Raw genomic sequence first — 25424 nt, 5'->3', positions numbered from 1 at the left:
GTCCTTTTTCAAGAATATCATGTTTTTGGTCCTTTGTCTTCCTGTTAGTTATCAGCAAGTAAAGCAGTAAAGTGAGAGGAAAAAGTGATGAAGGGTTTGGTGCAGAGCCAGGAAGTTTTTAAACAATCTCTTAACATTGCAAGAATGAAGCATTTTCCAACATTTTCATTTTTTTTTCATAAACTATGGCACTTGCTTCTAAGACAGAAATCAGGCACATGAATTCTGTCATTGTCCCTACGTGCTTTGGTGCAAATCCAAATCCAGATTACAGATGGAAAAATATTTTGTGTTATAAAAATAGCTAATTTAGAGAATTGTGCAGGCTTGGCAGAGGCACACTAAACAATTTCTGATTATTTTCTATTTCTATTCTGTTCTATTATTTTCTATTTTTTACTGCCAAAAACCGCTGACCTTTGACCTTTGAATCATCTCTACCCTGAAAACATATAGGTTTTGTATTCTATCATACCATGACTCCATAGAATACTTGATTCTGATTGGATAGAGGGTCTCTGATGTATTGTGGTGTGGTACATATCTAAATTAGAACTCACAGCTGGAAAATTGCTTGTTGCAGCTGTTACCAGGAAGTAGCCTCTCGTATCTGATGCAGTAATCTTTATTCCAGGACTGACAAAGATGCTGGCAATAGAATCGAATCAAATTCATATTTTGATCACGTGACTATGATACAGTATGACTGCCATATCTCCTTTGGCCCATTAACAACGCATATGTATGTCGTGCAGCTCCCTGGTTGAATATTCCTTTTCTTAATGTGTACGAATATATGTGTGCGTGTTGTCATCAGGCTGGGCTAAGGCAGCTGGTGAGCTGGGACCTGGACACTGAATGGGCGGAGTTTGTGCAGTTCTACCTGCGAGTCGGTGGAGACTGGGCCGAGTGTAACCAGGCAGACAGCAGGGAGGAAGGAGTACTGTTGCAGTACAGCAACGATGGAGGCATCAGCTGGGGCCTCATTGCTGAGATGTACTTCACTGACTTCACCAAGCCACGGTGAGAACCTGAGGATGAAGAAAAGGGAAAATTTATATTTTTCATCTTTACCAGCGAACAAGATCTGCTTTAACTGTTCGTGTAGTCTGTATGGTTAAAGACTGTTTGATAAGGCTGTAATGATTGCTGAGTTTTGAAATAGAAACAGTTATAATCTGCCTTTTCTTCCACTTTCAGCTTTGTCCACTATGAGCTCCCCTTGGCCTCTAAGACACCCTCCACAAGGTTTCGTTGGTGGCAACCTCTTCACTCTGGGGAAGGTTATGACCAGTGGGCAATTGATGATGTCATAATTTTGTCAGAGAGGGAGAAACACATCATCCCCATGGCCAATCCAACTCTACCACAGGTCAGGAATCAATTTGAGGAGATTTTCCTTTAACGTTCAACATTTTGTGCTCTGACCTTGTGCAATATCTTGAGATATTATTTATTTTCTGGGATAGAACAGCTATAAAATCTTGAATCTTTCTGGAAATATATCTATTTATCTAATGAGAAATATATTCTGCTGCAGACACTAACAGCTGTCAACACAGAACACGTACATTTGTGGATCTTCTGTCTCCACAGAACTTTTACGAGAAGCCTGCATTCGACTACCCTCTGAACCAAATGAGTGTGTGGCTGATGCTGGGTAATGAAGGCATGGAGAGGGAAAGCAACAACAGTTTCTGTGCCCCAACGCCCTCCGCCATGGTGTTTGGGCGTTCTGATGGGGACAGGGTTGCAGTGACCAGGGACCTCGCCCTGCGCCCTGGCTACACCCTTCAGTTTAAGGTACATACGTGAAAAGTATAGAAACTACAAAAGAAGAGGTACTTTAATGTGGAAAAACTGGTACTCAATACTATTTAATCAAAATCAAATCGTTCTTTCATTTTCTGGCCTTTTCCCCTACCAGTTGAATATAGGCTGCGAGTCAGAGTTCAGTGCGTCTGCCCCAGTCCTGCTGCAGTACTCCCATGATGCTGGTCGCACCTGGGCCCTGGTCAGAGAGGGCTGTTACCCAGGAACCCCAGGGGCAGGCGTCTGTGAGGGCAGTGGTCGTGAGCTCAGAGAGCCCACTGTCTACAACACTGGAGACTATGAACAGTGGACCAGGGTCACTGTGGTCATACCACGTAATGTTGCAGCCAGGTAGCTATGGCAACAGGCATGCAATTGGATGCTGTTATACTTATGACTTTTTCTAATAGCAGCTGACTACTGTAATTGAAATGCCTACTAATCCCCTCCCCTCGTTTTCCCAGTAAAACCAGGTTCCGTTGGTTCCAGGAGAGCAGCATGTACAGAGATGCCCCACCTTTTTCCTTGGATGGGGTCTACATCTCTGAACCCTGTCCAAACCACTGTGGGGGACATGGGGATTGCATATCCGGAGTCTGCTTTTGTGATATGGGATACACAGGTAAAATGACAGAGAGTGAAAGATAAAACTTAAAAAAATTAAACAAAAGGTTCAGATTTTTTATGTATCTTTATGTTTCATACCCTATGATTCCTTGCTTTTTTCCACAGTGGAGCAGGATAGTTGTGTCCCATCCGTAGCCAGTCCCACAGAGCTGACAGAGGGCTTTGAGGGGAAGCTGAGCCCACTCTGGCAAAGTATAAGTGGGGGACAAATTGGAGGTGGCTGTGGCATCATCAGTGAGGGCAAAGCTCTTTACTTCAGCAGCCCGGGTAGAAGAGAAGCACGCACAGTGCCTCTAGACACCACCAACACACGGTGAGTGGAAATCACACCTATAAATCTCTCTTCTGCAAGCAGTGAAGATCAGTTAAATGGGTGGCAGTCTGTTCAATGTGAAATTTAAATTTAGTTATTATTCTTTATATATAGGCTGGTCCAATTCTACATCCGAATCGGCAGCAAGAGTTTGGGGCCCACTTGCACCAGGCCTCGGTCCCGCAATGAAGGTAATTATCACTTACTGCACTGAGGCCCTCTGCTGCATTCATGTGGCTGCTCCTTTACAGTGCAGTCTGTAGACAGCAAGACAGCAGCTCCACATCTGATCTGATCAGGTCACAACTGGCTTGTCTCCATCTGTTCCTTCTCACCCTTTGTTTTTGAACAGCCGTTATCCAACCAAGTCTGTGTAGGTACAGATCTGCTTCTAATTGTCAGTGTTTTTTCTGATGAAGAATCAAAGTCTTGTGCTGTCTGTTGTATTCTGTGCATTAGGCAGCAGAATGTGGACCTCTAGCCTGCAGCTGTGCTGAAGGCTCAGCCTGACCATTTCTGCAGTGTCAGATAAAACACTACCAGCCTCTTAAACAGCGTGCCTGTAATAATCAGGGCTACAGCACTGTTATTCAATTCTATTTCATCTTGTACTTTCTCTCTGTTCTATGTCTGCATCTAAACATGTTTTTCTTCTAAAAGTGCTATCCATTCTGCATGTTTTTCTGTGATTCTAGGTGTCATTGTCCAGTTCTCTACGAATAATGGCATCCAGTGGCAGTTCCTGAGGGAGCTGGACTTTAGTTCCTTCCTGGAGCCCCAAGTGGTAACCATTGAGCTGCCACCAGCAGCCAAAACATCCTACACAGTATTTCGGTGGTGGCAGCCACAACAAGGTTAGTGCATAATTAGGGAGTAAAATACAGTAGAAATCATATAAAATGATGAAATAAAATGTCATTCAAATATCATTTTGATGCCGCAGCTTTATTTTTTTTATTCTTTCTGTCCATCCTTGCAGGAAAACACTCACCCCAGTGGGCTTTGGATGATGTCTTGATCGGGATGAATGACAGCTCCAGAACAGGTTTCCATGACAAGTTCGACGGCACAACCCCCCTGAGGCACAACTGGTACCGTATTCAGGGTGGGGAGGTGACTGTGGACTGTTTGTCTCTGGACACAGCACTTACCTTCAACTCTGAGGCCATTGATAGTGAGTCACACCAACACATTACTGTTTATGAGCCCATACATTTAGGGAAGAGGGTTTATGTCTACAGCGTTGATGCAGATGTAATGCCTAGACAGAAAGTGTTTGCATGAAAGAACAACTCGCTGCTCCCTCAACATAAAGTTTGATACTTAAGACTCAGCTGCTTCAGTGAAGCTGCAGTGCTTGTACATGTAAAACACTATGTTACTTCAAAACAGCTGCACAACTCAGTTGTCTTTTCATGATAGAAAATAGGTTAAAGATCAACAAACACATGCATGCATATCTAACATACCCCGAACACATGTATTCACTTATATACACACATACTCCACAAACCACGTACATGGCTGTGTGGCAACATAAGAGTATTACCACACAACAGACTAAAATTGAATCACCCATTTATTGTGGCACCGTGTGTCTTGAATTATTAATGAGAGCAAACCTGAATGAACATCCTGCCTGTTATTTATGCTCACATCAAGCTGTGAGCGGGTCTACTTTGCACAAATATTGCATTACAACTGGGCACATTTATTAAGCGTGCACAGCAAGAGCAATTTGGCAACACATCTATAAGTGTAAACGCTCCCATGTGAACACACAGAGCAAGTCAAACCTGTGTTAATGCACATATTTCACACATACCTCAACAGTACCGATTATTTTCACTGGATCATTTGCCTTTGGACTTATAGTTACTTTGGGTTTTGGGTGTACACTTTTCATTTTATGTGAAATTATCATCGCAATTAGGGGTTGTCCATGCTCCCCCTGGGCAGACACGTTGCACACAGGACCCTGCTTGACCGCGGCTCAGTTTGTAAAGAAACTGGTTGGTGGTTGTAACTTGAAATGTTGCTGTTTAACTGAGCTTGAGTAATGTAACTACACCCTCACTTTTGCTAATATCTCCTCTCCCAGCATTTTTAAAAAATGCAAATGAAAAGTAACGGAGCAATGACCGTAGAAGGTGTGGCCTCATGGCTACGTATTGATTTACAAGCAGGGACAAGGTACAGTCTCAGGTAGGGTGGAGCTCGAAAATTTGGCTGAACCAAACTTCCAAGCAGGCACATACAAGCTAATTGTGAGTAGAAACAGCAGTAGACACAATATGAATTTCGTTAGAAAAACCACTTGTATTTACCTGCACACATTATCACTTAGATTCCACCAGAAGTATATATGAAGTGAATTAGTGCATTGTTCCTTTTAAAATACTCTTTGATCCAGTATCAGCAGCAACACTGAAAGCGAATCATAACAAAGCAAAGCATCATTCCTATTCTCATTGCAGTGCAAGTCTGTTTAATGTGGTAACTAGGTGCAATTCCTTATGGCTGAAATATGTGTGTGTGAAATATTTATGTGTTTTGTTGAGGTGTTATTGTAGGAAATACTGTTTAATCATTGTGCAGTGGTGTGGACATTAGAATCAGACTATAGAAAATACCAGATTTTGCTTTTACATTGTGCCTGCAGAAAAGCCAAGATATGCAGAGAGCTGGGACTTTGAGGTGTCAGGCTCATCATTCCTGCAGTTTGAGCTGAGTATGGGCTGTAGCAAGTCCACTTCCTTCTCCCATGGTGTGCGACTGGAGTATTCCACAGACTGCGGCCATCACTGGTCTCTCATCACCCCAGAGTGTGTGCCCCCCGCCATTGGTTGTGCTGGTTATACTCAGAGCTCCATCTATACCTCCACCCAGTACAAACACTGGAGGAGGATCACAGTCTACTTGCCCAGTGCTGCGAAGTATGTGCTTTTGAACTTTTATACCCCAAAATTGGTAGACAGTATTGGTATATTTTCTAAAAGTACAAAAAGGCTACTTTTCTTCATGACCTGCTGTTGAATCCTCTCAGTTCCCCCAGAACTCGGTTCCGTTGGATTCAGACCCACTTCACCCCAGGTGCAGAAGGATGGGCTCTAGATAATGTGTTACTTGCCCCTGGCTGTCCCTGGATGTGCTCTGGTCATGGTCTGTGTGACAACGGACGCTGTGTGTAAGTAAAACTGGCTTTTCTGCACAGCTGAGAAATTTTAATCCATAGTCATCTTACACTTGTTTTCTCCCCACAAAGTAAATGTTACTTAACTCTACTGTTTTTTTTTATCCAATTCTCACACAGATGTGACAAGGGTTACGGAGGGGCACACTGTGTGCCTTTGGCCGCCCTGCCATCTGTACTGAGAGAGGACTTTAATGAGAACCTGCAGCAGGAGACCTGGCCTGAGGTGTATGGAGCAGAGAGAGGAACTCTGAGCGGAGAGCCTCTTAAATCTGGCACGGCTCTTATCTTCAAAGGGGTAGGGGTCCTAAACACCATGCAGAGAACACCCAGAGCAATAATAACGCAGTTAAATCACATAGACACAGCTTGATATCTTTAGAAAAAATTTTCATAACTGACCGACAATGTAATGCCTGTCTGTTTGATTTCAGGATGGTCTGCGAATGATAGTGTCACGGGACCTGGACTGCTCAAACACTCTCTATATCCAGTTCTCCTTCAAATTCATCACCAAAGGTAATGCATGTTATATTTCCTCTTGGTATAGCATTATAGCATCTATAGGTTAGTAGGTGAAAATAGGTTTTTTTACTCACGATTTCGTGGTAATATTGTATCTTGTGGGCTCTTTCAGGTGTCCCAGAGCGCTCTCATTCAGTGCTGTTGCAGTACTCTGTGAATGGAGGAATCAGCTGGCTGATGTTGGATGAGTTTTACTTCCCAGCTTCCACTGACACTCTGTTCCTCCACCTGCCGCTGCCCGCCAGCGCTCAGACCAACGCCACCCGCTTCAGACTCTGGCAGCCTTACAACAGTGGTGAGTAGACACATTGTGTGGTTGCACACTAAAGTGAACACACTCCGTGCTCCTTACATTTCTCGTGTGTTTCTTCTCCAAATCTTCATGCCTCCTGAAACTGTAGAACTAGTGAGTAATAATCTCTACAATGTTATACCCCTCAGGTAAGAAGGAGGAAGTGTGGGTAATAGACGATCTCATCATTGATGGCAGCTCCTTACACAACCCACCTGTGGTGACAGACAGCTTTGAGGAAGGTCCAAATGAGTCTAACTGGCTGTTCTACCCGGGGGGTAACACCGGGCTCTATTGCCCCTACCAAAAGACTGGGCAGTAAGAAAAACACTTTGTTTTTAAATGTTGACAATGACGTTGTCTGGACAGTGTTTGTGTTGTTAAATCATCGATGAGCCCAGCATTGATAAAACCCGCTTTCACACCTGGCTAATCCTTGTGTTTGTGTGTGATTGGTGCAGGGAAGAGGATGAGTCAGCCATGGTGTTTGTCTCCAGCGAGCTTGGAGAGCACTCCATTACTACCAGAGACATTGACGTAAATGAGAACACTATCATCCAGTTTGAGGTACACAAACATGGCCTTGATGACTTCTTTTCTAAAGAAAGAATCATAATACTTACTCATTCAAGGCATAAATCATATCTCATCATCTTTGTGAATTTATGTTTCTCCAGATTAATGTAGGCTGCACAGCTGAAAGCTCCTCTGCCTACCCAGTGCGTCTTGAGTTCTCACGGGACTTTGGTGCCACGTGGCACCTTCTGGTGCCCCTGTGTGCCGGTGCGCCCCAGCCCTCCTCCCTGTGCTCCACAGAACTTCACCCTGCCAGCATCTACTTCCCTGGTACAACTCAGGGCTGGCGTAGGGAGGTCATTCACTTTGGCAAGCTTCGTCTCTGTGGGTAAGGACTGGATGCACCCTGGAGAGTAGATGCACAAAAGAAAAAGAAAAAAGTTTTGAAATATGTTTTTTGGTTATACGGTAATATCGTTACATTTTGACTTTGCTACAGGTCAGTAAGGTTCCGTTGGTATCAGGGTTTCTTTTCAACTGGCTCTGCTCCTCCAACATGGGCATTAGACAACATCTACATTGGCCCACAGTGTCAAGACATGTGTAATGGTCACGGGGCTTGTGTGGGTGGCACCCACTGTGTGTGTGACCCCGGCTACTCTGGACCTGACTGCTCTGTGCCTGACACCCCCAACCCTGACTTCCTCAAGGAGGACTTTGAAGGTATACCAACATATAGATGTACACAAAAGCATGAAGTAGGCATTTTATTGAGAAAATGTATTTGTTAGGGCATTTGATGGATTATGCATCTGTGTAGTATTTATTGATTAGTGACAGTTATTAGAAATTTTAATCGGTGGTAATATTGCATTGAAGTCAATGCATACTTACAGTAGCTTTGAGTCATCTTATTTGACCTGTTTTTTACTGAAATAAGATGTGATGTATACTGCTGGAGTTTCAGGCCCAGTTCTTAGACTGTTATGCCCTTAAGGGATATTTCTTTTAAAGTTTTACCAGTGTTAAGACTAGAATCTCCTTCAAGCCAAAACGCTGCTCAAGACTGCTTTAGAATTAGAATTATTGCAGCAGTTTACCTTATTTCATGCTTGGTTGTTCTTCAGTTTTTATTCAACGCTGATGTTTATATACTACATATATTCTTTGAATTAATTTAGTTTTGTGTCTGTGCTGTCTTTAGGGGGGGCTGTGGATGCTGAGCGTTTCAGACTACTGAGCGGTGGTAAACCTTCCAGGAAGTGTGGTATCATGTCAAGTGGGAACCACCTGTTCTTCAGCGATGACGGCCTGCGTATGTTGGTCACCAATGACATGGACCTGTCAAATGCCAGGTATGTTACAGCCATATAGATAAACAAAGACAGCACTTACCGACTTCACACACATACAGTAAACCATCACTATGTTTTTGTTGTTGAATTTAGTGTTTTCAGTGTCAGTCTCGTCTTAATGGCTGTACTCTGCAGGTTTGTTCAGTTCTTCCTACGTCTTGGTTGTGGTAAGGCAGCTCCAGACCCCCGCTCCCAGCCAGTTTTGCTGCAGTTCTCTGTGGACGGAGGTCTTACTTGGGGTCTCCTCCAGGAATTTCTCTTCAGCAACAGCAGTAATCAGGCTCGCCTGGTGGCCCTGGAGATCCCACTGCGTGCCCGCACATCATCCACTCGCTTCCGCTGGTGGCAGCCCTCTGAGAACGGACACTTTTACAGCCCATGGGTTATTGACCAGGTACAGTAAGAGAGGATCCATCCAACCATCCATTTATCTATAAGTTCTTTAATGGTTTTTATTCAAGCATTGAAACATTGTGGGTATTCATCCAAACCTTAATTTTTTAGCTTCTACTATCTCTGCAATTATTAACTGCGCACGCATTTCTCTTCCCTAGGTGGTTGTAGGTGGCAGCGCCAGTGGCTGGGGACCTTTGGAAGATGATTTCTCCTCAATTGATGGGCGCTCATGGCTCCTCCATCCCGGTGGAACCCGCATGCCTGTTTGTGGCTCTGATGGGCCTGCGTTCGCATTCATAGAGAAGTCCAACACTCGCTATACTGTTACTACTGACATCAGTCTGGGTCAAGACGCCTTCATCCAGTTTGACTTTTCTGCTTCCTGCTCTGTCACCAACTCCTGCTACTGTAAGCATTAAGAAGTGTGAATAAGCCGTGATTGGTTTTCAGTACTGAACAGAGCTGCCACTAATGATTATTCTCATTATCAATTATTCTGCCGATTACTCTCTCAATTAACTCTTTAACAGTGCTGTATATGTTTTATTCAACCAGTCGCCCAAATCCAAAAACATGTTCAGTTACAATTGTATATGACAAAGAAAAGCATCAAATCAAATTGTGTTTCTCCTCTTTCTCTGCAGCTGTAGAGTTGGAGTATTCTCTGGATCTGGGTCTGACCTGGCAGCCTGTGGTCAGAGACTGTCTGCCTACAAGCCCCGACTGCACTTCCTACACTCTGCAGAGGCTGCTGGTTTCTGACACTTATAACAAGTGGGGCCGTGTTACCCTGCCAATCCCATCATATGCCAGGTCAGCACTGCCCTGAACGTTACTCAGGACAAAGTTATGCAGATTGTAACATATTGTGATTCTGCAGTATACTCTTAATTTTCTAAAAATGAATCCTGTAAAAGACCAGTGTAGCTGGTCCTTTTCAAACACAATTAAGCTAAATCGCTATCTGATACAATCAAATTGTGCCATGTCAGGGTTTACAGTTTAATTCCTTGCTGTATAATTAATTCTAACTTTCCCTGTGAAATGTACTTGTGACTTTAATTGATGTCTTTAGGTCCCCAGCCACAAGGTTCCGCTGGTTTCAACAGGCTCCCTTTGACAAACAGCAAACTTGGGCTCTGGATAATCTGTACATTGGAGATGGCTGCCCAGATATGTGCTCTGGACATGGACGCTGCCAACAGAGCTCCTGTGTGTAAGTAACAGCAGCTTTGTGCATGCTTACTGTAAATTGTAGGAATGTCAGCTGCTAGTAATGAACAATAAAGTGTAAAATTGGCATATAAAGTTGTTGTTTTTTTATGTTCAATTGTCTTGAACTTTGCTTTGTTTTTTTGTAATTTTATTAATGTGCTTTGTGTTGTGATATCTAAGTCAATAAACTCACTGTAAATTGATGGTATTCATGTCTTTGAATCTGATGATTTTTATTGGACTCCTTGTCCCCAGGTGTGACCCAGAGTGGGGTGGAGAGTACTGTGATGAGCCGGTGGTTCCTCTGCCCTCCCAGCTGAAGGACAGCTTCAGTCGAGCTCCCTCTCTCAGCCACTGGCACATACTCACCGGTGGGAAACTCAGCACTGTGTGTGGAGCTGTGGCCTCTGGAGCTGCTCTGCACTTCAGCGGGGTAAATATGTCTACCAATGTTATTTGATTGTGTTTTTTTCCCAATTGTTCCTTCTGTCATTTTGATTTCTTACATTTTCTGTCATGAAATGCTTCCCGACCACAGATATGGTGTGGGATAAATGCAATTAAATGCATTCACATTCTGAAACAGAGTTTTATACATCATCTTGGGCATGTACTATGCTCAATCTAGTTGCCCCTCACTTACTGTCTTCTTTAAATTTCCCGGTCATTTTGTTCTCCACTGGGCCACAATATCAACATGTGAACATGGGTTATACATTAACCCACCTTCCAGTCATGCTAGGGAGGGATTGAAAGAACAAAATTCTGCAATAAAGAGTACAAAGGCACTGACATGTGCTTATTCAATATGTCAAACGGATGATTCAGAGATAGTTAGACAAGAGAGACAGCTAAGAGTATCTGAAAGATGCTGCTTAAGTATTAATCTACTGAATAAATGACCAGAAACTAAGTAGCTGCCAGCCCTTATGCACAGCTTAAGTTTTTTTCCAGGCACTTAGGGCAGTGTTGTAAATTGATACCTATTGACAGGCTGATCTTGGTTGGAGACGCTGCCAGAGAAACCTCTTAAGAGCTGTTTAGGTCTGGCAGTACGCTGTATGAAGATAAATTACTACCCTGGTTAAAGTTCACACAATACCCAATATAGTTATAATACCTAAGTTTTATTATTCTGGATATGTTCCATTAATGTTGTCTGTTATAAAAAATAAAATACTTTCTCACTTGACACTTTTTGGATTTTTATTGTCAGAGTGATGATACAGTCACATTTCCCTATGTGTCCGTGCACAGAGTTGCAGTCGTCAGCTGGTGACAGTGGACCTGAACCTGACCAACGCTGAGTTCATCCAGTTCTACTTCATGTATGGCTGCATGATCCCACCCAGCAACCGTAACCAGGGTGTGCTTCTGGAGTACAGTTTGAACGGAGGAATTAACTGGCACCTACTGACAGAGATCTTCTATGATCTGTACACCAAGCCAGGGTGAGTCGTTTCACCACTGACGTGGTTACAACAACGATGAAGAGTGAAGACATGATATCTATAACTTTGTATGTGATTTCTGTCTATGTTTAGGTTTGTGAATGTGCTGCTGCCCCCTGCTGCCCGTCAGGAAGGAGTGCGTGTGCGCTGGTGGCAGCCACAACATGATGGGGCAGACCACAGTGACTGGGCTCTGGATAACGTCTTAATTGCAGGCTCAGACCCACGAGCGCAGATATCTGACACGTTTGGAGGGGTGGCACTGCCAAACCATGAGAGAGCTCCTGCTGATGGGACCTCAGGAAGGATAGGGCAACTGAGTGAGCAGGAGGAAACACCCATAGGTACTTCTGAATCTACAGTGATTTCATTTTTTGCAAAACAGGGGCTCTTGGTTTTACACAGTTAATATCAAATTTTCTTTCTTTTCTCTCAGTGAGCGATCATTGGTTGTTCTCAGAGGACTGCTCAGTGCAGCGTTTCTGCAGCTCTCCGGATGGAGTGATGGTGTGCGGCAATGCTGATGGGAGAGAGGTGTATGCTGTCACACATGATATTATTCCTGACAAAGGCTGGGTAATGCAGTTCAAGGTAACTAATGAGCCTTAAACGACGCACAGGCAATAGAAGCATTTATTTGTGTTGGGTGATGTCACTGGCATTGCTGTGATGGGGAAATTACCTTGTTAATATCTGTGTGTTGATTTAGATTGCAGTAGGGTGTAGTGTGCCAGAGCGCCATGCAGACCGGCAAGTTCATGTTCAGTATTCAGTGGACTTTGGAGTGACCTGGAAATACCTGGTGCCCCAGTGCCTGCCTGCTGACCCCCGCTGTGGAGGTCAGGTCTCCCAGCCGTCAGTCTTCTTCCCTGCTGAAGGCTGGAAGAGGGCAGTCTATCCCCTGCCTGACAGCCTGGCTGACACGTGAGTCATCCTGCCTCACATCTACCTTCACATGCTTTTGACCAAACACTACACTACTACTTCATATTTAATGGTGCCATCACGGCGTACTTGGTGTAAATTATTCATAGATCAAATTATTGTCATCATATAAATGATTAAAATGATTGTCATATAAATCATGAAAAACAGTATGCATGTTGTGTGACTAACCCATCCTGTCTTTTCCTCAGCGCGGTGCGGTTCCGTTTTTACCAGCAGCACTCAGACATACAGTGGGGTGTAGAAAACTTTTACATCGGGCCAGCATGTGACGCACACTGTGGGGGACATGGAGATTGTCTGGACCAGCGCTGTCTCTGTGACCCAGGATTCACAGGACCAAACTGCTACGCCAGCGCTGCTCTCAAGGTGGAGTCTTGCCGTAAAAACAGATCACAAAAGAAACAGTCAAGCAGAATTTGTCTGTCCAAGAAGATCCGTCATTCAAATATGTGTTTTTTTTCTGTAGGCATCTCTGAAGGAGCGTTTCGACTGGGAGGGGGCAGCGGGCCCTCAGTGGGGGGTGCTGGAGGGGGGTAGGCCATGCACAGACTGTGGGGTGCTGGTAGAGGGGACAGCACTGTACTTCGGAGGGGCTGATGCCAGACAGGCCGTCACTGCTGATCTGGACCTCCGTGGAGCAAAGTTAGCACTCAATTTCTGCCAACCACAGCAAGATGTTTTCTGTTCATTTTTATATATTCTGCTACTCTAAGTGCATTTTTCTTTGTGTTTTTGTGGATAGGTTTGTGGAGTACTGGGCCAGGATTGGAAGTGAAGACAACATGACCATGTGCCACCGTCCAACTTGTCGTAAAGAGGGAGTGCTGCTGGACTACTCTACCGACGGAGGTGCACTAACAACATGCGTGCACACAGCGCATTGTGCATTTTTCCTTTTTCATCATCATTTCTCTCTAATTATTCTTCCACTTTCTAATTCTGTCCATATCTGTTCCTCAGGTGTGTCCTGGACACTGCTGCATGAGATGGACTATCTGAAGTATGTGTCAGTCAGGAGAGATTATATCGTCCTCCCAGAGGGAGCTCTGACCAATGCCACTCGTCTGCGCTGGTGGCAACCATTTACCATTTCCTCCGGCCTCGCCACACCCAGCCTGGAGAGAGCCCAGTGGGCCATAGACAACATCTTGGTGGGTGGGTCAGACATCAACCCATCCACTCTGCTCGACACCTTTGATGATGGTGAGTTTGTTTGTGTTGATGCAACCAGAGAATGACAGGGCATCTGTTGTGAAAAATGAATTCATATTCTTGATATTACTTTGACTCTTTTGATATATAATGTCTTGTGTTTCATTGTATTTCACCAGAGGGTGTTTCTCATGAGGAAAGCTGGAGTTTCTACCCTAACGCTGTACGCACAGCTGGTTTCTGTGGAAACCCCTCATTCCACTTGTACTGGCCAAACAAGAACCAAGACAGGACACATAACATCCTGGCCACTCGAGAGCTCATAGTGCAGCCTGGATATATTCTACAGTTCAAGGTACAGCACTAAAAGCTACAGACCACAGACCTGCTATGTTAAAAGCTGTCTTGCACTTGGGGACTTCAGTCCTTGACTGTACATCTTACTTGTTGATGCAGATTGTTGTGGGTTGTGAGGCAGACACCTGTGAAGACCATCATTCTGTCCTGCTGCAGTACAGGAAGGATGCCAGGTAAGGAAGGACAAGGGCCCTAATTTAAGAACACACGTTCACACAGTTATACAAATTGCATTTTTAGAGGGTCAGTTTCAGCTCTCATTCTCTCGCTTTAGGTCTGACTCATGGCAGCTCGTACAGTCAGAGTGCCTCCCTTCCTCTGTCAACAACGTGGGATGCTCGCCCTTCCAGTTCCACGAGTCCACAATCTACAGTCCAGTCAACAGCTCAACATGGACCAGGGTCACTGTCCAGCTGCCTGACCATGTCTCCTCAGGGTAGCAGCACACAGCTATTTCATTTCTATAGTTAACAGTGGGACTTATGACTTTAGACTTTTTCATATTCTTCTGTATATCAGCAGAATAACGGACAGCACTTTGGTCTATCTGTTGACACAATGTGAGCCTGTTGTGATTTGCTGTATACTTCCAGGGCTACTCAGTTCCGCTGGATTCAAAAGGACGGGACGGGAGAGCGGCAGAGCTGGGGAGTGGACCATGTCTACATTGGCGAGGCCTGCCCGGGGCTCTGCAGCGGACACGGCTACTGTACAAGTGGAGTGGTCTGCATCTGTGATGAAGGACACCATGGTGGGCCACAAACAGCACATTACATTCAAATTGAAAAGTGCAAAGTACATTTTCTCTGTGAAATAAATGCGCGACAAAACTGAACAAAAAGTTTCCATGCAGTTGAGACCGCTTTCCGTTACATACCTGTAATCTTTGCCCTCACAATCACTTCCCTTCTGCTTTCTCTCACGTCAACAGGTGATGACTGCTCCCTCTCCAGCAGTGACCTGCCCAGCTCCATCAAGGACAATTTTGAGTCAGGCAGTGTGTCTCAGGAGAGCTGGCAGCTGATCCAGGGTGGTGGAGTGGGCAGCGGCTGTGGGCAGCTGTCACCACATGCCCACGGAGACTCACTTTACTTCAATGGCTGTAAGATGAGGCAGGCAGTTACCAAACCGCTGGACCTCACTAGAGCCAGGTACAGGTACTATCAAGGCATACTGTGTATATCTACCTACCTAATGTGACAGATTAGGTTTCTCCACACCAGGATGTATGTTACCAACTAATATTTCCTTCTCTCTTGTGCCTCCCTTCTCCTTCTCCCTACAGTAAGATCATGTTTGTGCTACAGATCGGTAGCGTGGCACAGACAGACAGCTGTAACATAGCGCTGGATCAGGCTGACACAGTTGACAGGGCTGTGCTGCTGCAATACAGTGTCAACAACGGAGTCAGCTGGCATGTAATCGCCCAGCACCAGCCCAAAGACTTCATAAAGGCCCAGAGAGTCTCCTACAACATTCCACTGTGAGTGACACACAGAGACACTCAGTTTAAACCATATTAGTCATCAGTTACACATTATAAAAGGTGCTTTTTTGGAAGTGATACCGTTTAAACCAGTGTGGTCAGCCTCATTAGGCCGATTTGAAGCTACTTTAACCGTTGACATACTTGTTGACCCTCACTGATAACTACCACTGTTCCCCATGGTCTCTCCAGAGAGGCGAGGGTTAAAGGGGTGATGCTGCGATGGTGGCAGCCACGCCACGACGGTGCAGGACATGACCAGTGGGCGTTGGACCATGTGGAAGTAGTTCTGTGAGTACCCAATTCCCAGCCAGCGCACGGCCCCCCAGACTGGCCCCCAAAATCCAAGATCTGCCCCTGTATACCTCTGCCTCAGCCTCACCTGTAGAAACGGTCCCCTCTACTCCACACAAACACAGAGATACAGTATACACACACACACACACACACACACTCTGTGAGAACATCTACATGTGTGCTGTTTACCACCTACAACCAACCTCTCAGCAAGTTGTTTAAAGTGCTCATCGCGGCTTCTGGTGTCAGGCAAGCATAGTAGAAAAAAGACTGCTTTGTGCTTTGCTGTGAAGGGATCTGTTTGTGGATGGCTGTTCTGTGTATGACAGATCAACTCCTGCTGTCAGATCATCATATTTTCAGTGTCTTGTAGAACCCATACATCCCTTTTCAAGGATATGATAATTAAAACTTTCAAAGGTTGTGTGTCTAGTTCACACTAAAGTTGTAAACGTCAACAGTGTTTAGAATATTGCCATTTGTACTGAAGCAGTCATTACATGTGAGGCACCCATTCACATACAATCATAATCTACAGTATTCACTCATTTACAGTTCTCCCCTGGTGGCCATCATGCTGAACTACAATAATACTGTATACAATACAGGAAACTGTGGGGGTGGCTTCACATATATGACAGCGTGCCTGTGTTCTACTGTGAAGTCAGTGTTTTCAGACAGACCCTTAATCTGACTGGTCTATTTTAGTTTTCATTTGCATATTCATTTCATTTGCAAAAACGGTCCTGCATTTCATTCTACAAGGAAAAGAAAATTCTTACAAATTAAAATGAAATTTGGTTATTTCAGTGGAACTTGCAGACACCCTGCATTAATTCAGTCGATTGTTTCCCTCTTTCTTTCTTTCCCTTTTTACATTTATATTGTATTTTGGTCCATAACCAGGACTAGTAAAAAAAAATTCTATGTGGAAGACAAAGTTTTCAAATAAAAATGCCAAAGCTGGAGATTCTGCAGGGCACTGAAGATATCGTGAATATGTTCTATACTCAGCTAGCATATTCTCAACAATGGCAGTATCATAAAGCATTTGAAATGCATTCTCTGCATGTTGCTGTGGGTATCAGAGCAATGTTCCCTCTTGTGCGGGCGCTGATTGTTCATTCAGATTGTATCCAATGCATTTCAAATGCTGCATAAAAATAGTCACACATGTTTCATATACAAAGCTACACATACACACAAAAGCACACTTATGCCTAACCTGAGCTGTCCCTGGTCTAAGTGGTCGTGACCTGTCCCACTCCCCACCTCGCACTTGCACGGTTTTCAACAGTGTCTGCTGAAAAGAGTGACCGTGATCCTCACACTTTGCTCTGTTGTTTATTTCTCTCTGTTCGCCACTCCTCCACTCCTTCACACATTCTTCCTCTCACTCCTACTCCTGCTCAATCTTTTCTTTTGCTCGACACGCCTCTCCGCCCCGCTGCTTAACGTGTTTGATCATGTGGTCATGCTCACTCCTCTGCTTGTGCCGCACCATATCCTCCTCCACCTCCTCCTTCTTTCCTTCCTCAAAACTCGCTCTTTCCCCTCTTCTCTTCCCATTCTGGCCCACAACGGATGGATTACTTCTGTAAACCTTGCTCTCTTTTTTCACCTCTACCTTTGTTACGTTTCTCTGCTCTCTCCTCACTCAACCTTCCACCAATTACTCTTCTGCTCTCCATTCCTCTTTCATATTCTTACTCCTTCATTCTCTCTGTCTTTCCCATTCACTGTCACTTCTTCTTCCTTGAACCTCTGACTATCTTTATGCCTCTCCTCTCTCCTGCCTTCTCCCTGCTTTGGGCCCCTGCCTCCCCAGGCCGGGGCTCCTACCCCCCCAGACCTTTCTGCGAGACAGCAGTCCCCTCCTCCTGCTTCTCCCCTCTCGCGCTCTAACCTCTGCTCTCTTCTGTATTCTGCTCCCTCTGGCATGGCTGTAGTGTCAGGTAAGTTCTCCGCCTCTTCCCGAATGCAGCCCCCTCCCTCACTCTCCTCCCGACCCTTTCCTCTCCCCGAGACACTTCGTACACCCTCCCTCGCTTTCACTGACACACCCAGCCCTTCTCATCACCACCACAGTCATACTCATGCCCTCACCTTAACTCAAGCCCCAGGCAGGTCAACTAGCAGGCCAGCTGCTCACTGTGTCCAGGTGGAGGCTCGCTGACAAAATGATCCAGCACACAGATCTGAAGAGACAGCTCTCAGCACAGAAAGCCAAACAAAATTCACAACAACAGCACAGTGAATGGAGAGATAAACAGGGCAGTAAAATCTTAAATGGTGGCCACTTTCTTTTATATTTTGCAATGACATTTGCATCAATACAGTGTCAACAGGTGAAAGCAAAATCCTGTTAAATGGAGTTGATTTTGAATGTGGAGTTTATACAACTTTACACGACCCGTGAGGCTTTTCTAATGTAATAATTTACATATGTCAATGATGCTGTGTTTGTGTGTATATGTGTGATGTAATCCATCACTATACCTATATATGTTTGTTCTGTTCTTGCTACTACCTCTACAGCAAGCTGTCGTAGTGTTTCTGACCTAGCTGCTAATTACAAGCCAACACTTACAAGTCAATGATTGTACTTGAAAAAGATTTTTGTTTGTGGGTGTAGCGTTTATCTCACTCCAGACCGAGCACTTTTTTTTCATTCATATACCAACATCAATTGCAATGCAGGGCATCTATCATTAATTTCAAATGAATGCCCAGGCAGGAGAGTTTCACCCAACTAACCTCCTCCATCCAGTTCCTTGCATGGCTTTACGGATCGACTGTTGCAGCAGCTCTCCATCCTTTTTTCACTCATGGCTGTCTGTCTGTCTGTCTGTGGACAGCAACCACATGACTCTGAGCCAGGAGCTCCCTCCTCTGGTTTCTTGACAACAATCAGAAAAACATGTGTACACACGCACACGCAGTCAAACAGATCCACTTTACCAGCCATCCCTCCCATCCGCTTCGACACTTCCACCTCCACAGCATCAACCATCAAACACACGCGCACACACACACACACACACACACACACACGCATACACACCATCCTCTGCCCTCCCCCACCCCTCCTGATCCCCCCCGCTTCGCAGAGGCCCCTGCCTGCCCTGGCTGCACTCCTGGCTCACTGGCACCGCCCTGCTGGATGGAAGAGGCAATGAACAGGCTAAGCAAGAGCGATCTTCTGCGGCTTTTCTGTGTCTCTTAGTTTCAAAACGACCCCATCTCTGCTCACAACCCTGCACTTTCATGATTTTGGTTTAGTTATTTTGAATTATTCCCAGTGATGGCTGTTAACTCTGACCTCAAACACTCAGTGTCAGAGTTTCCCCTTAGCATCTGTGGTAGTATGTTTGTAGACTCTGTGTCCCATGTCTTGTCCTGTGACATTTGGTCTGATACATGTAGCTAGTTGTACCGCCATGTTCACCATCTAGCTGCCTCTCATTTGTGCAGAGCGTAAACAAATCCAGTTGTGTAGAGTAGAGTAGTGCCACCCATTCTCCGAACCATGCAGCTGTTGAGTGTTTGAGGTTATGGCTGAAACATGATTAAAAATGCCAGCATGAACCTGGGTGTGAGTGAGTGCGAACTCTGCCATTCATGTGTTTTTGCGTGCATGGATGAGAGTGTGTGCATGGGAATGTGTGGATTTGTAGTGCCTTTTACTCGGTGACTAACGTTCGCACTTTTCCTCTTTCCCTCCCTCTTTCACTGTCTTTGTATCCCTGCAGCACCCGTAAACAAAACTACATGATGAACTTTGCCAGACAGACCGGCGCGCGTCACTACTACAGCCGCAAGAGGCGGGCACTGCAACAGCGTGCCTGAAGCCACCAAGAAGGGATTTGCCCTCTGACCTGCCAATCACACATCAGCCCGCCAAGCTCATCCTTTTCCTTCTGACGACATATCGCCCTGTCGAGTCCCATCCACCAGTGGATTCCAGTCAGCCTTAGACTTCCCTCACCCATCTCTCCCAACCTTCTGCCACATGCACGGGCCATCCAATCAGTTTATGCCAGCCAATCAAGGCCTTCCCAACCACACGGGTCGGCAGGAATGAAACTCAGAAGAAAGGAGTGAAGCGGCCATTTTGTTTACTTGTTTTTCATGGACGGTCGGGGTTTCTAGTTGTTTTCTAATTGTTGCTGTGGTTCCTCTGATTCCTGTTCCCACCACTGATAACCGTCCCTCTGGCTTACCTGCCCATCACTCCCTGCCCCTCTCCTCACCCTCCTTCTCCTACCACACTGTGAAATTGAGAGATAATATATCACTGCTGAACTGACCAGCCGATTGGAGAGATGCCTCCCAGTTCCACTGAGCCGCCGTGGGGAGGACCACTCCGCTGCCGCCAACCAGTACGCCAGGAGAAAGACCACCACAATGATACTGACCATGAAGAGGAATAACGGTGATGAAGAAGCTCAAAAAAGAAAAAGAAAAAAAAAAAAGAGTACTGTGTTCTTGCTGTTCTGTGTGTCTGTGGGTTCTTTTTGTGATGAGTTGACTGTGGTGTTCTGTTCATTTGTTTGTTCGTTTTCTACTAATTCATATGCTTTTACTGGGGGGGAGGGGAGGGGGGTGCTGGGTTCTGTTTCCTTTTCCTCATTTATCTGGAACGGATGTGGGTAGGGCGGGAAAAAGCCCGGCCTCCACTGGAAGAAGGAAGGAAAGAACGATTTGCACGACAGGAAAAGGAGAAAAAAAAAAGAACAAAAAAAAAATTAAAGACTGAACAATGATTTTTGTTTTTTTAAATCATTTTTTATATATGTTGGTTCCCGAAAATACAGATATTTATGGTAAATGGTTCTTCACGTAACCTATTTAAGATGCACTGTGCGTGAAATCTGTATGTTATTTTCTAGTGTTAAGTTATTAGGCAGTCGAGTCAGGCTCTCAGACTGCATCATCTCCCCTCTTCCTTCTCTTCCCTCTTCTCTTGTGCTGTTTCCCCCCTTCCCATCTCTCACTCTCTCTCTTTCTCTCTCTCTCTCTCTCTCTCTCTGCTGACTTCTGATACCTGGAGGTGAGGCTCTATTAGTGTTGTTTTTGAAGTCTGTGTAATATGGACCCTCTGCCCTCAGTGTAACTCCAGTATAGCAATCTCCTGTATATATATGTATATCCACTATGGGGAGACCCAGCAGCCTTATAAAAGGGAAATAAAGAACTGTCCGAACCTCATACTGTACACATTGCTTGCGCTGCTCCTTCTCTCTTAAAAGCTTTTCACTTGTTTATACTCTTCTCTTATTGCCAACTTATCTCAACCACAGTCCATTCCTCAGTACGTCCTGACTTTTCCTCCCTGTCACTCAAGCCCGAGAAACGTCTTTACATGTGGCCCACAGGGAAAAAAGAGACACGTCTTGTCATCTCATTGATGTTTAATAGATTTTGGACAACAATGGAGCTCTATGGCACAGACAAGCTATATCAGGATATAGACAATACTTCATAAGATCAGTTGAATGTTGGCTTTAGTTTTGTTTTTTTTTTTAAAAAAGGGATTTGTTGACAATACAGAAAAACTACAGAATATCACCAGCCTTTACTGGTGTGTGTATGTGGGTGTGAGAAAGAAAAGTGCCTGAAAATATTCAAAAGAACAGAACATAATTTATTTAAATATTTATTATATACATTAAACACTATAAAAACAGATTTGTTACAAAGATCTTGTTAAAAAAATATGTTGAAATCTCTGCTCATGACCTTGGTGCACACCTCAGTGTCCTCAGACTGGGCGTTCACCACATGCTACTGCAGGCTTTCTACATTACTCCATGGCGATGAACCACATAAGCAATTTCCCCTCTGACATGAACCCTTAAAGGTGCTCATAACGCATCAGGAGTCTTGAGTCACAAGCTGTCGGCCATCACAGCTACAGTCATAAGCATCGCTAGAACACAGAGGGGTCTGGCTGCGACACCTGGGCAGGAGTTACAGTAAGGCCAGTCACAGCAGCTGTAGCTCATGGTGTAGACGGTTCCTTTGAGACGGATGCTGTGCTCCTGGCTGCAGTCCTTCTCCGCCATACAGCCCCTGGCTGACAGGGCACTGTGGTTCCCGTAACGACCATCTGCCTTGAAGCACTGCTCCTCCGGAGGGCAATGTGTCACAATGAGCTCGAATGTCTTCTCATTCTCCAGGATGGGGCTGAAGTAGCAGTGCAGGTTGTCACAGAGCAGGGAGGGGAGCACAAGGTAAAACCACAACAAGGCAACATGCAGCAGCCACAACATGTCCGTCCTGCAGATTGAAGAGATGCATTTGGTATTTTACTGGTATCATCTAATTAACTAGTGTGGCTATATAACAAAATTAAACAAACCTTGAAAGAAAAGTCAGTTCTTTCATAAACACTTGCAAAAGAGATGAAAAAAACAGTATGGGTCAAGTTCCAAAAACATGGGATCTTGGTAAATGCCCTCAGTTTCAAATTCCTCCTCTTCCAGTTTGTAATGCACTTTCTGTTAGACATTTGTGGTCTCGAAGCCAGAATCAAAGCTCCGTCAGAGTCACAAAAATGTAATGCATCTGTTTTCATGGGCTCTCTAGTACTCCTCTGGACAGCCATGTAAAACCACTGTCATTTTTTATCAGTGTCATCCCTTTGTCTCATCTTTTACTTCGAGACCATCACTTTAAACCAAAGAAATTCAGCAAGATAACTGACAGTTCTCAGCTTTGATTCTTGTGCACAGGTGTCAGTGATCTCTGCTGATTGAATGAAAATTCTTAAGGCTGCAAAAGCAGCAAGTGATGGCAGAAACTATTTGAATGTGCGACTTTAAACACATTGTGACGACTTACCTTTGCATTTTAAAGATTTAAATTCCAGTTAAACAGGCGACACTTTTCAGAGCTCCTCCTGATTCACTCTAATCTCACCACTGACTCCAGTTCTTCCTGCGCTGGCCACACCCTCCAGCACACCTGTTTGTAGAATCCACACAGAGCGACTACACCAACTGGGAGCTTAATCATGGTGCTTTTATTTCGCTGCATTCATCAGTACCCACAGAAATAATGCCAGCGTTTACTCTAGTATACCAGGAGCGTGGCTGACATATCCACCATTTTCTCTCTGGAGCAAAACTGTAATCACACAAAACACTGACGATTCTGCATATTTTTTTTTTTATAATTTACACATTAATTCAGAAATATCTAAACATTTGTCCAAATGTTAGTCACCTTGTGGAGACTCAGGTAAGTGCCTGTGGCTAACAGGCCTCTCCCAAGCCTTCCACAAGCCCTCCTAGGATGCAGTGGCAGGTAATACAGAGAGAGAGAACATTTCTGATGTATAATTTGCACATGAATCCCACGGCTCTTCTCTAAGGACATTAGTTATATTCTTGTAATCTATTTTATCTGTAATCATCCCCAGCAGCATCTTCAGGTTGGTGCCAGACTTTGGTTGGCTGTTACATTTGTCTTTGCAGCAGCAGGTGTGGCTGACGTTGAACTTGACCCCTCGATAAGAGATGGTTTCTTGGGAGCCACAGAGTTCAGCGTCCACACAGCCCTGAGCAGACAGGATGTGGAGGGAGCCGAAGTGGCCTCTGGAGCTGGAACAGCGCTGACCAGGCAGACACTGGCTTGTGATGTTGGGGCAGGGCTCGCCTTTGTGCTGCACAGGACAGTGGTAGCACAGCAGGCTGCCCAGGCTCAGAACTGGGAGGACCGGAGCCAACAGGAAGGCTGTCAGGAGCCAGCGTGGTCCCAACAGATGAACGTCCAGGCTACTGGAAATCCACACAACCACACTTAAATACGACTGATGCGGAGTGGAAATACACTTTCACATAATTAGTCACATTCATCAGTTGGAGGTTTTACGGGTTCCTGTTTGTGTGTTGATCACCTGCTTTTTCTTTGTGAACTCATCTTCATGTATGTTAAAACCCACAGAACATGTGAAGATTTGTCACCCTGAGGAACCTCAGCAAGCACCAGCAAACCCTCTGATTACCAAGCAGAAACAGGTGTGTTTTTGAAGCTCCTTGAGACACACACACACACACACACACACATACACACACACACACACACTTTTAAACTGAATTCTAGCTTCAAGTTTATTCCCCAAAAATAACATATTCCCTTTTCCTTCAAAACAGTCAGTACATTCTTAAAAAGAAAATCTCAAGTGAAGCAAAAACAGGTTCACAGTGCCATCTGCTGTCTACTGTGCTGCACTGAACATGTCGTGAAGGGAGAAATTAAAATAAAATGACATGATGTCCAGCTAGTAGCTGTTGAATATCACCCAGGTGTTTTTAAACAAGCTGCCAGTCTATATTTGGACGGCATCAGCAGTACAAAATATGAAGGAAGACATCTTCCTCTAACTGGGTACATTCTTCTTTCTTTCACGGTTCTCTGTTCATATCCCATAGGCAGATGAAAAGGAGAGCTTCCCCTCCTTGTACAAAGGTTCCTGTAAAGAAAAGCCAATTAAGGGTGAGATCATAACCTCTCCTGTATATGATAGAAAATATAGGTTGAATATGATTAATAAAGTTTTAGTGGTTGTCTCACAGCCAGTTCCTTCTCATCATACTCCTTGTCATCATCAAGCCAGTCATCTTGTTCCTCTGCTGGGTCGTAGCTGTACAGAGGGATCAGCCTGTGGCGCAGCTCATCTAATCTGAAGCAGAGCATGCTTGAGAACTGTGACAGAACACAGCACAACATACAAGATATCGAATTGAACTGAAAGTGATGCTTAAATTCCAGAAATAAACGTACCTTGATCTCCTCCGGATATAAACAACCTGAAGAGAAGCACAACAATAAAAACTTTAAAAAAAAAAAAAAAAAGATAATCCTATGATGCGGTTGTGTGAAATGTTCTTACTGTTCTTACCGTCGCCACTACACATCCAATCAGCGTGAGTAATACAAAAGGGATGAGGGCATAGTAACCAGGAAATCCAGGTTTAGGGTGTAAGGGTGAAATGTGGGGAGTTGTGTGGTTGAAATGCATTTCTTACTGCTCAACCTCTTCTTTCTTACAGCCCTCTGCTCTGTGCTCCTCAGCTGACACCTTTGTGACACATTCAGTGGAGTGCCGTCGATGTCATTCCCACTGAAAGGCCACGTTGGGCTTTGTCAACCCTTGCAAGACTCATAAACATTGCTATAGAGAAGTAAGACAGAACGCACAATTTACTAAAAGAATTTACAATCCAAGAATCTTCAACTTCAAGTGTTTCAAATTACCAAACAAGGAAGTTAATGATAGTACAAAGGATGCCTTTTTCAATGCCCAAAACATTCCTCAGCTTAAAAAAGAAACATAATCTTACCTTACTGTGTCATATGTAGAGAACATTTCCTACACACATTCAATTCTTGCTGCTTTCATTTCACCTCACATAAGGAACACATTGATTGCATACCTCAACCTGCTCATTGACATTCCTCAGTGAGGAGTGGATATGATGT

The 25424-nt window shown here is 44.7% G+C and overlaps 1 protein-coding gene across 1 annotated transcript in view; it reads left to right on the top strand.

Moving 5' to 3' along the window:
- The window catches only part of LOC139201783 (reelin-like), an 87156-nt gene extending 69272 nt beyond the window's left edge, over positions 1-17884 (top strand). Inside the window, exons 25-64 of the mRNA XM_070831199.1 lie at positions 818-1023; positions 1201-1372; positions 1597-1803; positions 1928-2163; positions 2277-2434; positions 2545-2752; positions 2867-2943; positions 3448-3606; positions 3732-3926; positions 5415-5688; positions 5799-5939; positions 6066-6243; positions 6380-6464; positions 6583-6765; positions 6912-7080; positions 7224-7329; positions 7440-7666; positions 7778-8001; positions 8483-8633; positions 8769-9027; positions 9188-9437; positions 9674-9842; positions 10105-10245; positions 10500-10677; positions 11502-11695; positions 11789-12039; positions 12132-12286; positions 12405-12619; positions 12832-13009; positions 13110-13285; positions 13386-13492; positions 13604-13846; positions 13975-14150; positions 14252-14325; positions 14427-14588; positions 14746-14903; positions 15084-15309; positions 15438-15635; positions 15831-15929; positions 17764-17884. Of these exons, the coding sequence (XP_070687300.1) occupies positions 818-1023; positions 1201-1372; positions 1597-1803; positions 1928-2163; positions 2277-2434; positions 2545-2752; positions 2867-2943; positions 3448-3606; positions 3732-3926; positions 5415-5688; positions 5799-5939; positions 6066-6243; positions 6380-6464; positions 6583-6765; positions 6912-7080; positions 7224-7329; positions 7440-7666; positions 7778-8001; positions 8483-8633; positions 8769-9027; positions 9188-9437; positions 9674-9842; positions 10105-10245; positions 10500-10677; positions 11502-11695; positions 11789-12039; positions 12132-12286; positions 12405-12619; positions 12832-13009; positions 13110-13285; positions 13386-13492; positions 13604-13846; positions 13975-14150; positions 14252-14325; positions 14427-14588; positions 14746-14903; positions 15084-15309; positions 15438-15635; positions 15831-15929; positions 17764-17884 (7086 nt within the window). The remainder of the gene's footprint in view (positions 1-817; positions 1024-1200; positions 1373-1596; positions 1804-1927; positions 2164-2276; positions 2435-2544; positions 2753-2866; positions 2944-3447; positions 3607-3731; positions 3927-5414; positions 5689-5798; positions 5940-6065; positions 6244-6379; positions 6465-6582; positions 6766-6911; positions 7081-7223; positions 7330-7439; positions 7667-7777; positions 8002-8482; positions 8634-8768; positions 9028-9187; positions 9438-9673; positions 9843-10104; positions 10246-10499; positions 10678-11501; positions 11696-11788; positions 12040-12131; positions 12287-12404; positions 12620-12831; positions 13010-13109; positions 13286-13385; positions 13493-13603; positions 13847-13974; positions 14151-14251; positions 14326-14426; positions 14589-14745; positions 14904-15083; positions 15310-15437; positions 15636-15830; positions 15930-17763) is intronic.
- The last annotated feature ends 7540 nt before the right edge of the window (positions 17885-25424 follow it).

The sequence above is a fragment of the Pempheris klunzingeri genome, chromosome 5, assembly GCF_042242105.1.
Source record: "Pempheris klunzingeri isolate RE-2024b chromosome 5, fPemKlu1.hap1, whole genome shotgun sequence".
NCBI lineage: Eukaryota > Metazoa > Chordata > Actinopteri > Acropomatiformes > Pempheridae > Pempheris > Pempheris klunzingeri.
This window is presented reverse-complemented; position numbering and strand designations above follow the sequence as displayed.